Source organism: Prinia subflava, chromosome 3 (assembly GCF_021018805.1).
Source record: "Prinia subflava isolate CZ2003 ecotype Zambia chromosome 3, Cam_Psub_1.2, whole genome shotgun sequence".
NCBI lineage: Eukaryota > Metazoa > Chordata > Aves > Passeriformes > Cisticolidae > Prinia > Prinia subflava.
The window spans coordinates 54,157,557-54,170,786 of NC_086249.1; the positions used below are offsets into that span (position 1 = coordinate 54,157,557).

At 43.0% G+C, this 13,230-nt stretch overlaps 1 protein-coding gene across 1 annotated transcript; it reads right to left on the reverse strand.

Moving 5' to 3' along the window:
* Positions 1-260: 260 nt before the first annotated feature.
* Positions 261-5,799, reverse strand: PCDH9 (protocadherin 9). The gene is made up of 2 exons (XM_063392200.1): positions 5,674-5,799; positions 261-4,435 (listed from the first exon to the last, which is right to left on the reverse strand). Exon 2 carries the CDS (start codon positions 4,299-4,301, stop codon positions 1,203-1,205), a length of 3,099 nt encoding a protein of 1,032 aa, XP_063248270.1. The 5' UTR covers positions 4,302-4,435; positions 5,674-5,799; the 3' UTR covers positions 261-1,202.
* Between the last annotated feature and the right edge of the window lie 7,431 nt (positions 5,800-13,230).

The following is a 13,230-nucleotide window of genomic DNA, read 5'->3' on the forward strand; positions in this document are numbered from 1 at the left end:
GCAAGGAGCACGGATGCGACTCGCAGCACGGACCGAGGCTGTGCGGGGGCGGCGGGGCAGGCGCCCGGCGGAGCAGAGCGCGGCCCGGCCCGGCCCGGCCCTCCCGCGCGGCCCCCGGCGCTCGCGGCCCCTCAGCCTCCGCAGCGCTGGCGCGGGGCCAGCGCGCGCCGCGCGGTGCCTTGGCGCCACCTACGGGCCGCGCGCGCGCGCGCTCCCGCGGCGCCCGCAGACGAGCGCCCGTAAAATGAATTAAGACAGCACCGCATTTAAATCTTTATTAGCAAGGAATTATTAGACCTAAGGAAAAAACCCAACACCCTGATGCTGTATTTGGTTGAAATATGAGTCTCTCGGCCTCCTAATCCCTCTTCATATGGCGTGTTTCACAGTTCAAAATGAGATATGTCAGATCACTTATGCATTACTAAGATGAGAAAATATTTACAACAGAATGACTTTTTTTTTTTTTCCCTTCATAATTCAGATGTATTCAGAGAACGCACTCCTTTCAAAAGTATGCTTTGGCCATTTATTAAAATATGCAGCAAACTGTCTGTGTGATACCGACTTTCATGTACTACAACAAAATCATGTTGAACTCAACCAAGAGGAAGACTTACGTATGGCTTAGTTATATCCTACCAATAAACAACGTGCTTCACTGATGAAGTAGCTTGGAAATTTGGCTTTGTTAGGGAAAAAAGTTAACCCTTTCAGTAACACTACCTTAGCAAGGTTCCAAATCAGCTTGAACTGGAACACAAATTCAAGCCAACTCACTTTGAAATTTGAAGCAATGTACATATCCCTTCAATCTTGAAACAGTCAAATTTCTGACTTAAATTTAGCACATATGGAAACAGTTCTTCAGCAAGTTTTACAATTGGACAGTTAAATACTGGGGGGGGAAAAAAAAAGGTGGGTTTTTTTCAGTTTTGTTTATGCACATGTATGAGCACATGCATGGAGGCATAACAGTCCTCTAACAATCAAAATTCTTCAAAACCCAAAGTATCAGAGGCATTTTGCAAACACATGGTTAAGCCTCTGGTAAATGACAAAGAGGTCAAGGTTTTAGTTTGTTCATTCTTGTTTTTGGTGTTTGGTTTGGGTTTTTTTTGTTCCCCCCATAATGTTAACTAAATTAAATTAGAATCAAACAAACAAACAAAAAAACAACAACCCACAACACAGTGGCACTTTTAATACTGGTTGATCGGGCACTTGTATGCAGTACTTATAGACCAGTAAAAGTGCTCGTTTACCTGTCTGGTGTGTAAGGGGCCCTTTGTCTTGAAGCCTCCTTGGGAACTGCACTCTGAGGCACTGAAGTGATCTGAACTAGTGGAAGAGCGTTTGGAAAGGGTGTCACAGCCACCAACAAAGGTGTTGTCCAGCGGGAGTTCCTGAATCACATGGTGCTTTTTCACTGAAACTGGAGTGTCAGGTTTGAGATGAAAAGCAGACTGCGGAGAGGCAGATTTGTAATGCTTGGCAAGATCAGGACTGTTAGGCTTAAAGGTTGATGGTGGTGCTGTGCCCCAATCAAATCTTCCTATACTTTGCTCCTCCAGCTCTGCTGGAAGGCTTATTGTCCCGTTGATAGGTTCATGAACTGCATCATCAGGTTTGGACTCCTCAATGGTCACAAAGTTCAAAAGGGAGCTCTTTGGAGATTTCCTTTTCTTCCTTTTCTTTTTCTTGTTTTGCTTGTTTTCCTGATTGGGAGACATCCACTCAGCACCTTGCTTGCTCCTCTGGGCAGCTTTGAATCTGGACGCATGTCGACAGCGAACAAGAACTGTGACAAATATGACCACTATTACAACCATGGCACCCGCCACAATAGCGATCATGATTGTGAGATAGTCCTCATTTTGGTAGGGTTGGCTACTGTCCCCTATGTTCCGATCCAAAGGCGTTTCCATAGTCCTGCGTATCAAGTCATAAATATAAGAGGCATTTCCAGCTGTATCATTTACGTATAAAAATACAAGCACAAGAGTATGCAGGGATTTGGGATAACCCAAATCACTTATGTTGACAACTAAGCGATGCAGCCCCACGTCATTCGGAGTTGGTTTTTCTTCCAGAGTGATATTACCTGTCACTGGATCAATCCGAAACAAACCCTTGTTATTGCCGCTTACAATCGTGTACTTCAGCTCAGCGTTCATGCCAGTGTCTATATCCACAGCAAAGACTTCAGCTACCACCGATCCTGGAATTGCTGAGAGCGGCACTAGCTTAAAAGAAGTATTAGAAGGTGGGTAGATGACAACGGGACTGTTATCATTAACATCCATCACATTTATCGTTACTTTCGCTGTAGAAGAGCGAGGAGGTTGCCCTCCATCCACTGCCTTAACATCGAAGGTGTAAGAGCTCTGCTGTTCTCGATCAAAAGAAACGTTGGACTTTATAACTCCAGAGTATGGATCCAGCACAAAGTTTTCATTGTCATTCAGGATGGAAAGGGTCACTGCTTTATTTTCCCCGGCATCTGCATCAGTCACTGTGATCACTCCCACCGTGCTATACTTTGGTAAGTTCTCTGATACGAAAAACTGGAAATGATTATGAGTAAATTTGGGACTGTTGTCATTTTCGTCCAACACAGTAACAATTACAGCCGCTTGACTCTGCAAAGGAGGGGTGCCGTTGTCTCGGGCTGTAACAGTGAAAATGAAACGTTCCTGCTCTTCTCTGTCAAAAACTCTGGAGGCTGTCAAAACTCCTGTCTTTCGATCCAGATCAAAAAAGGAGGCATTAGGACCAAGCTGATAAACAATGTCTGCATTTTTCCCACTGTCTTCATCTGTGGCACTAATAGTTGTTAAGTATAGACCACGCCGGTTGTTTTCAGAAACTGACAGCTCAATTACAGGCTGGCTGAAAATCGGAGGGTTGTCATTTTCATCCTCCAGCTTAACTCTTACCAGGGCAGTCTGGTTCAAACTGGGCTTGCCAGAATCAGAAGCCACAATTTTAAAGCTGAATTCTTTGGTGCCCTCATAGTCCAACAAGGAAGAGGTCTCTAACAAATACTGGTTGTCATAAACTGCTTTCAAGTGGAAGGGGACCTCTCTCTCAATGAAACAGATCACTTTGCCATTCACATCAGTGTCCTTATCTGAAACTGTAATTAGGGCAATCTTTGTATTGATGGGATCTTTCTCAGATAAGTACACTGTGCCATTGATGGGACTTATTATGTACCTGAGGTCTATGTTAGGAGGGTTATCGTTTACATCAGTGACATTGATGGTGACAGTTGCCCGGGCTGGTGTAGAGCTACCATCGCTAGCCAGCACTGTCACTTTGTGAATAGCAGTCTCTTCTCGATCTAAGGACCTCTGAACTGTAATCAGCCCTGTGGTGTTGTTTAAAGCAAAAAATCTTTTGGTTGCAGGGGCGACTTGGGCACCAAAAATATATCTGATTTCTGCATTGCTTCCTATATCAGCATCTGTAGCATGAAGCTGAATTACAGAGGTGCCTACAGGAGCATTCTCTGGTATATGGACCTCTACTTGACTCTCTTTAAAGACTGGCCTGTTATCATTGACATCACTTACTGTGACTTGCAGGATAGCTGTGCTGGATTTCTGGGGGGTACCTCCATCCTCCACTTTGATTTTCATCACGTAGGTGTCCTTTTGCTCTCTGTCCAAGTTCTGCTGCACAATCAGCTGAGGCCATTTCTCCCCTTCGGGAGTTTCTACAATATCCAGTCCAAAGACACTCTGCCCGTTTAACAACTCATAGTGCTGCACACCATTGAAACCTGTGTCAGGATCTGTTGCTGATGGGATGGGAAAGCGACTGTTGATCAGAGTATTTTCTGGGATGGAGATATTGATTACAGGGGATGGAAACATAGGTGCATTGTCATTAGTATCCTTCACAATGATTTTTATTTTGATCAGCCTAAAAAAGTCATTGGGGAGAATCACCACTTCAAGTTCAAAGAAACACTCATTTTCTTCTGCATAGGAAGCTCCAGCACATAGTTTTTCTCTGTCTATTCTGTTGGATGTTGTAAAGATTTCCCCTGTGTTACTGGACACTTTGACCAGAGGCGCATCCCCTGCTTTAGACACCAGTCTGTAGACAAGGCTGGCACTGGTCCCTGTGGCAGCATTGATATGAGAAATGTTCAGGTCCTTTGGTATGTTCCCTATGGGCACGTTTTCAGGCAGCTCCTCTCTAATAGTGTAAATAAGTTCTTGAGCTATAGCAGAATCCAGCCTTAAACAGGCAATCAAAGCGGCCAACAGGTAAAAATCCCTCAGGTCCATGATAATGTTTTTATTCTCTTTTCACGGATTTTAGGACTTAAAGGTTTCCAGGGAGGAATGATGCGCGATTTGCAAGAGGAGGCATGCATGGGCTGCAGGATGCATTACATCTCATTTCTTATTTGGAGACATCACTGTCAACACAACCACACAGAACAGCGTTATTGGTTTTTTTAGGCACAATAAATCCACAATCTCCAACTACTACTTATTTTTGCAATGCACACTTCCAGCAGTACATTTTCCTACTGCTCCCTTTTACAAGCAAGCCCTCTGGACAAATGCACCAATATCCCATCGGCTGTATTTGCTCAGAGCACGAATGAAAATAACTACTTGCAGGATTAAGGGCAGCTACTGTTTCGACACATACTTTCTGAATAATTTCTTGGTACACCGTGTAATCCGTAACGTGCATTCCCCCTCTACCCTCCTCCACCCAGTCATTTGGTGCAAGTAAAAATCCTTCCCGGACTACTTCTGGATTCTAACTGCTATGTCAGCTGCCAAATGTAATTTGCTGTTTGCTTCCATACGTATTTTTTAGCTCTTGCTAACCAGATTTTTCTCTGCTCGCTGTGCCTTGCATGCCCCTCTATAGCTATCGTACTGGGAAATAACCACCCGGACATGCTGCTGCTGCAGCAGTCGTCACTGGCTACTTCACATCCCTGTTAACTGATGAGACAATAACAGGACTTACAGTTTCTTACACTCTCAGCTCAGTGTTTCTTCTCCAGATGTTGGATACTTGTCCTTCTGTTTAATAACCTAAAACTTTATTTGTTTTTAAACACAGTCTAAACCAGGAGGCTGGAAATTCCAAATGTAACTTAGAAGCAGGAAGCATGTTTACAGATGGGGGGGAATATACATTTTCTGATGACATGAGGAGGAAAAAAGGTGTAGCCTTTCCCTGTTGACACTGATCTCCCTTCAGGATGATATTAGCAGTTGCCACATATAAATACTGCAGACTAATAATGCAGGTGGAAGGAAAAAAAAAAAAAAAAAAAGAGGGAAAGCAACTGACAGACTTCTGTTTGCATGCACTCACTGCTAACCGCGCATTATCGGGGTGCAAGGCTGCCAGCACCTTCAGTTTGAAGGAACTAGGCAGCCCTAAGCACTAATCTTATCTGCATTAAGCTGCACGGTAACTGATGCCTGTGATTACTTCCAGCAGAGTAATGCAGGTAGGGATGCAGAGACAGCGAGTAGGTGAGCCTTTCCCACCAACAATAACTGAATCCCAAACACTGATTCTTTCCCTAGATAAATATACTGCGTGTTGGCTTTTCTTTTCCTTTTTTTTTTTTTTTTTTTTCTTTAAAGGAAATGCATCCCAGGGTAAGGGTAACTTTGCACTTACGTTAGTTGTCTACCTTTGACGATCTGCTGCAGCTAAGCAATGATCTGTTCCAGCAGATACAGCACAATGCATCTGGTAAACCACCAGTTTTGGAGAAATCAGCAGCAGCCAAACGCTTCCTCCTCGAGATATGTGTTGCTTCGGGGTGGCAAATTAGCAACTCCGGGGAATAAATTCACAGTTCTGTCGTTAGTCATCCTCTCCACGTTTCATTCCTATGAAGCGGCGATCCTCTGGGTGCCTAACGTGCACGCAACAACCCAAACAAACATCAAGAGAAAAATCCGGTGCACTTCTTAGAGCGGGGGTATTTTCCTCTCTGCACTGCACACCATTCCCGTCCCTCTCTCGGCAGAGCAGAGGCAGCTACATGAAGTCTGCAACTTCTGACTGGAAATGGCAAGAGTTGGTCTGGCGGTGCTTCTCGCTCTTTAGCTCTGGGGTGACAGTTGCCAAAAAAAAAAAAAAAAAAAAAAAAAAAAAAAAAAAAAAAATTAAAATAAAATCCTAATAGGTTATTGCTTTAGTGACGGGAGGAAGCGGCGGCGCTTTCCCTCCTCCCTCCCTTCTTCCCAGCTTCTCTCCCTCGCATACGCTCTCTCCTTCTCCCTCTCTCTCTCTGAACTGAAATTCTTGATATAACTCTCAATAAGCCCAGAGGGAGGGTGGGAGCGGAGCGAGGCCACCCCTCCCGCCGCACCGCATTGGCCCGCGCCGGCGGGGGCGGTGGATGGCGGAGCGCGGCCGCGGCATTGGCCGCCGGGCACGTCGCTCCGCGGCCCTGCCGGGCGGGAGGGGGCTGCGCGGAGGGGACCGGCGGGGCCGAGGGGACGCGGGGACGCGGCGGGAGGAGGGCGTTCCGCGGGGGGAGCGCGCCCGGGGACACGCGGGCACGGCGCGGCCGGCGCGGCCACCCGGAGGGAGGGCGGGCGCTCGGCGCTCGGGCTCAGCGCCCCGGGGGCGCGGAGGGGGCGGAAAGCAGCGCCGGGTTTGCGCGTAGCTGAGGGGTGATTTGGAAGTGGGGGCTCGGTGTGCGTTTGGGGCGGTGGTGTGGCTTGAGGTTCGCGGGGGGCAGGGGATGCCTCTGTGCGCGCTCGGTGCGGCTGGCGCGGGGCAGCGCGGCCGCCCGCGGTGCGAGCCGGGCCCGGGGCGCAGCGTGGCCGTGGAGCCTCCGCCCGGCGTTCGGAGGCGAGCGCTGCCCCGGCCCGCCTTCGCCCGGTTCGGCCTTATATTTAATACATGCCCTTTCATCCATAATTCAGGCTGCTCTGACTCCAGCCCTGTCTCGGCTCCCATTTACGCCTGCACACCTTTCTCCTTCCCTTTCCCGAAGGGTCAGCCGAGACGCTCGCCAAGGGAGGGAGAGAGCTACTCTGCTGGTTTGGGTTTTGTCTGCTTAAACATTGAACTGGAAAAGATTCCTCCTCTCTGTGGTTTGATAAATAATAAAAGTGATCGTTTCGCCTTCCCCATAAATGACACAGGTAAATTATCCAGCTAGCCACAAAGAAACATCACATGCCTGGAAGACACTGTAATAAAATGCCAATGTATTATGATATGAGTGACCTCAAAAGTGTGACAAGAAGATGATTATAGTGCATTATCTATAGTGCATTATATGTAGTGCCTTTTTCAACGTTTTCTGAAGCATGAATGAACCTTCATTTGACTGTGCTTTTATAGCTAGCTTTTCTCAGCTTGAACTTACAAGCTGTATGATAGAACCTATCCAATTTAGTATGCCCAGGTACGTGGCCACACTGGCTGCTGCTTCTAGTTAAGCCCTTCAAATATATATGCCTAGGAAAAAAAATAATAAAAACAACAACAACAACAACAACAAAGATAACATCAGCATTTGACTTTTTCTGTATGTGGCACTATCTCATTTGCACATTTTCAGTGGATAGCATTGGTGAGGTAGAGATCAGAGTTCTGCCTTGAAGATTTTACATTTTCAGATGCAGGCTCTTGGACTCCCATATGTGTTTGCACATAGGATGCTCTACTAACAAATGGTGGAAACTGCTAGTACCTTTCAGAGGTCAGTAATTTGCATGGCATGGAATTGTGTGCTACATACTGATAAAGGTACATATCCTTGCAAGTCATATGGATGCAGACACTGTGTGTGAACATTGCACATCCTGTAATCCCATGATGTGTAAAGATTAAACAGTCGGTTTTGCTGTGCCCTGTAGTTGTGTCCAAAATACTCTTGTTACAGATACACACCGAAAAAAAATTGATCCCGTTTTTGATGACATCCAGTAACGTTAGAAAACGGAACTGGATCTAATAATAGTTTAAGAAAAATGTTCATTATGTAATACAAGAAGGATGGCTAGAGCCCCAGCATTGAAAGTCAAGCAAGTGACATGAAGGAGCAACCTTACTGCCAAACCACTTAGAAAAAGAATTCTGTGAATGAATTAAGTATGCAGTTCTTTTGTCTTTTAAAATACAAAGCAGAACAGCCATTAATAAAGGAGATAATTAGAACTGCTAGCATTCTGTGTAATGCAGTCTGCTTCTGAAATACGGTGTGTTTATGTATGCATTAATAATGCACACATTTTTCCTGACACTAGTCATATCACGGCAGTATGGCATCACAGACGTTTTATAGCCTCATTCTGGTAACATCACAGGCATATAACATTCTTATTCTAATCACACCATAGTCATTTCAATGTCACATTGTAGTCACATCACATAGCCTGGTAATAATTATTTAACTTTATTGCTAAGCTGAATAGTTTTCTGTTTGCTCAAGGATGACTTAAACTTGTAGTCAGAACTGATTAGCACATGCTCATAAATGAACTCATGTACACAGGGTTAGACTCATGAAAAGTCAGGAAGAGAAAAAAAAATTCAGTGAACTAGTGTCTGTTGGACTTAAACCCAGTGCAATCACAAGTCACAATAATAGCACATTTTTGCTGTTTTCAGAAGTAATATTAGAAAGCCAACAATGTTTACGTGTAGATCTGTCATGTTAATGTTTACGTGCTTGCTTTAAAGCGCTGTGGTTCTTTAACGAATCATACATTATTAACCTCATGGAAAAGGCACATCTTCAAACTGTTGTGTTTGCACACCAGATTGTAAAATTGAGGCCCAGAGTACCAAAGGGGTTAGAACTGTCACAACTGCTTCTAATAATGGTAGAAAAAGAACAGGAAGGGCTGAATTCCTGAGCAGGACTTGGAATCACCCAGTGCAGCGTTAATGCCACCCCTGCATTGAGGGTGAGGAACTGCTCTGAGACATGTCCTGTGCTCACTTGAGTAGCTGTGATTATCCCCTGGTAAATGTGTATTCCATCGCTCTTATGTTTGAGAAAACTGCAGTATTCGATGTCACATTCCCCTCAAATGCAGCTGTGGTGCCATTATTTGTACTGTTTCTTAATAGTTGCCTTTCTTTACCATTATGGATTAGCCTTTTGTCTATGTATAAGAACACTGGATTCGTAATCACATCACAACCTATTAAAATGACTTCTGTATTGTAACATACTAACTATTCATCCACATCATTGCTTGTTATCTTCACCTCCATATTATTATGTATCAAATTCTTTTCCATATCATATTTGACTCAAATTCTAGCATGCTAGGAACTGACTCCAATTATTCTGTACTAGCTATAGTCAAATTGCACTAAATGGAATTGCTTATATTGTATCACAGTGGCTACAGGCTCACACAATGCATTATACATGAAACTGATTCACATTATGCTTAGCTAACTAAAGACTTTAATCTTGAAGTGTTGAGCATAAAATGCTATCATTCTTCACTGAACTGGCTCTGGTCACTTGATCATTTTGTACCTGGGATTGCCTCTTACAGGCTGTTATTATTAAAGCAAAATGGCTTTTCCTCTCCTGCAGTTCTACCACTTTCTGTGGAGAGCTGATTCATATGCTAATGAATGAGCTTTCTTATTTCATGGCAGAGCACTGCAACACTGGAACCTGACCTATGATGCACCTATAGGATGTCCCCTTCAATGCAGCATAGTGCAAAAATGTGTTATAAAAATTTGCTTGTGTGTTCAGATAGCAGGTTATGTGCTAACTATTGAGCAGTCTGTAATATTATCCTCAGAGGTTTTGTTTCTGAATATTTCTTAAGTCATTAGGAAATACATCCTTGGTCCCATCTGCAATAGGAAGTATTCAAAGCCGTATAGCCAGCTTTGCTGAGGTCTCTCAAAGTATTTCTGATGTGGTTGTCCCTGGAAGGAGATTAGGAGTTCAGTGTGGCAGGTAAAGAAGTGGAAAGTCTCCCAGTTAGAGGAATGTTTTAGTCTATGAAACAGTCCACCTCCACAGGGCAGACATTCTCTCTGCTCTAGCTGACACTGGCATCACTGTATCCTTGATTTCGGCTTCTGCCACAATTCAGTCTCATGGTAACCTCATGAACCCCACTTCTTCCAAGAAGCACTGGGCCAAAAAGGGTTGCCTATAATCTGCTGCACTCTCAGCCTCCCAAAACTTCAGGACATCTGTGAAGACAAGAGAGGAATGCCACAGAGTCAGGAGCAGCATATGGAGAGGATTGTGGAGCCCATGTTTTCTTCTATCCTTACAAGCATATTTCTCCTTGCAAGCATGATGCTTTGGTCCAGATTTTGTACACCTAATGGTTTGTAATTTAGGAGCTTGCTTCAGAGTTACCTTGTCTTCTTGGGTAGAAGGACTGGACCTGTAGTCTTTATTTACATTAATGAAGTCAATAAAATTGTTTTGGGTAATGTAAACCATACATAACTATAGCATTTGAAAAAGCCAGGTAATTGAATTATAAATTCTATTTATTGAATATACTAATATTTGCAATTTCAAAATGTATTTCATTGTTTTTCCAGAATGCTTGCGAGAGCTCTAGGAAAGGAAAAATGCTTAAATGAGCAGTTCAGGACTACATAATAATCTGTACTCTTAAATGAAGAGTAGCAGCTAAGTCAGTTAATGATTAATAATTTAAGCCAGTTGAGCTGCTGAGATGGGGCAAGAGTTGCAGAATTGGGACCTTTAAATGTGTCTTTCTTCAAGAAAATAAACTCAGTCCCTGGATAATCAAATCACAAAAGGGGCAGGTGATGACCTTCATTCCATTTGAATGGCAGAACTAAATTTAACTGTATTTGCCTTTTTTTTTGACTGACGAAGATTGCAAATGTCAGTTCATGGCTCTGAAGGGTCTACAAGTGCACAAGCTGAAAGCTGGCATTTTGCACTGCGAGTGTTTAATCCCTGTCACTGTACAATACAACAAGGTGCCCAACTCCTATTAATTATTGCTGTTTATTTAAAGGTACAGATTAATATGCAGACATGCAGACTTGAATGGTTTGCTTGAAAGTGTGTGAGGCTTTTTCCTCCCTCACAAGGCTTTAGTGTCTATTTACTATCATAAAAATCCATTTGGGTGTAACGAAAAGAGAGTAGTAAGTGCTGTTTAAAATGCTATTTAAAAGTTGTTGGGCCACTTAGATGTAATTTCATGTGGCACAAAAAAGAAAAAAAAAGCTTAATTTTTTGCTACACTCATGTCATTTTTTATGATGGAAGTACCTGATGAATCAGAGCACAGAAGCAGATTCCAACCAATGTGCTTTTGTGTAAGGCAAAAATATTTCAGAACATACAAATAACCTGGTGTTTTATTGATGCTTTATTGTTTAAGGAGTAGAGGGGGAAATAAAGGAAGTCTAAAGGCATTCAGACAAAAAAAAAAGTCTGAAGCATTTTCATTTCCATCGAAACACTAATGTAGATCTGATAGATGGAGTTATGCAGATGCAATGTTGACAGGATCAGAATGAGACCCAAAATGTGAAATGAGACCTCCTTCAGGCATTGTCATGGTTTACCAAAACAGGCATTTACTTGGTTTTTCTGCTTTCGACTTATGACCTGCTTCTTGCTTGCACAGAAAATGCTCATTTAAATCAATATATATATACTCACACTGATTTGCATTAGTGATACTGACATCTTTACATTTGTATTTGAACCTAAATATCTTCTTTTTTCAGTCCTACTCTTCTGTCAGTCATGCCTCATCATTTACAAAAGGTTACTAAGGTAGTAAAGCTTGATTAAACCCTATGTCCTCTGGGGGAAAAAAGAAATACTTGTTTGACGGAGACATAGCTTTATTCTTTAAATTACAAAGGCAGGCAGACAGATAACTAATTTCTGTTTAAAGGCATCATGCTGTTATGATAGCTTCTCTTATTTCTAACACTTCTGCATTTCTTAACGTTCCGATTAAACCAAGGCATCTATGATTTTGAGGTTTAATCTCTTGAGAGTTTTATGTTTAGTGCCCTGGTGGTAGAAATATTTCAAGAGCTACACCCTTTCATTGAGCAGATGATGCCCATCTATTTGCCATGCATATGCACTGAAGGGAAGAGCAGAAATTCCTGAACCCCATCTCTTTTCTGTGCGCCAGTGGCATGGCTCTGATTCTCAAAGACTCTTTATTCTTTGGGGCTCAAAAGCTGTAAAAGAGAAGGTGTGTGCCCTCCTCCTATGGGCAGCAGCACTCTGACTCTGTACATGCCACCATGTTCTGGGGAAGTACTTTGATGTAATTTGGGCTTTTTGGAGGCCACTTCCTCTCTGAACTCCTCTTTATATGGAAGCCAAAATTCTGCTGAGTGCTCATGCAGAGCTGAGCCTGAAAGAAAGGATTAATCCAAATTAAACTACTCTCATGAAAACAATGGGTAAAATTATAGGTTTGTGTTTGGTATGTATTCAGAGAATAGGAAATGTCACCAAATATCTTTGCTGTCATTTACATTCTGTTCAATAACCTAAAAATATTTAGATTCTAGGCTAGAGAAAAAAATTATAAATGACCACAGTATGAGTTCTCCTAGATTTTCACTGTTCCACTTAGTGACTTTATTGTTCAGGCTTCTTAATAGGCAGAAGTTAGTCAAAGTCTTAAAGTAAATAATATATTATCATGTAAGTCGTAAGTCATAATGTCAACAAAGTAAAAATATACAGGTAATGGGGCAGTATCTTCCCTTTATGGGAAACTTACTGAGCATTCTTAGAAAATAATTCAGGGGAAGAATAAGTCCGAGTTTCATGGGTTTTCCTTTTTTATTACTAATACATTACTGCTTCTGCCTCCCATGTTGACAAGCAGCAGATATTTCAACACAAACTCCATCAAAGTTAGTAATTTTGTCCTCTCTCTTATCAATGTTTCTGTCGCTCTGAGGACAACATGCATCAGGAAATAAGTAAGCACCTATCTAGAGGGGCATCACTCAGTCATGCTTAGACAATTATCACTGCAAAACACACTTCAGACTGATCAATAATTGCTTCCCTTGTCAAATTTCTGGATGTCACAAGCAGCACCAAAGAAAGGGATCAGACCTGTGCAAAGCCTTGTCTAGACAGGGAGATGAGATTGCTTTTCGTCCTAACAGAGGCAGGAGGGTGCCGTAGTGATCTATGGCAAAGCCTAGCAAGGCATCCATCGCCCTTTTTCCTGCAATGTGCTT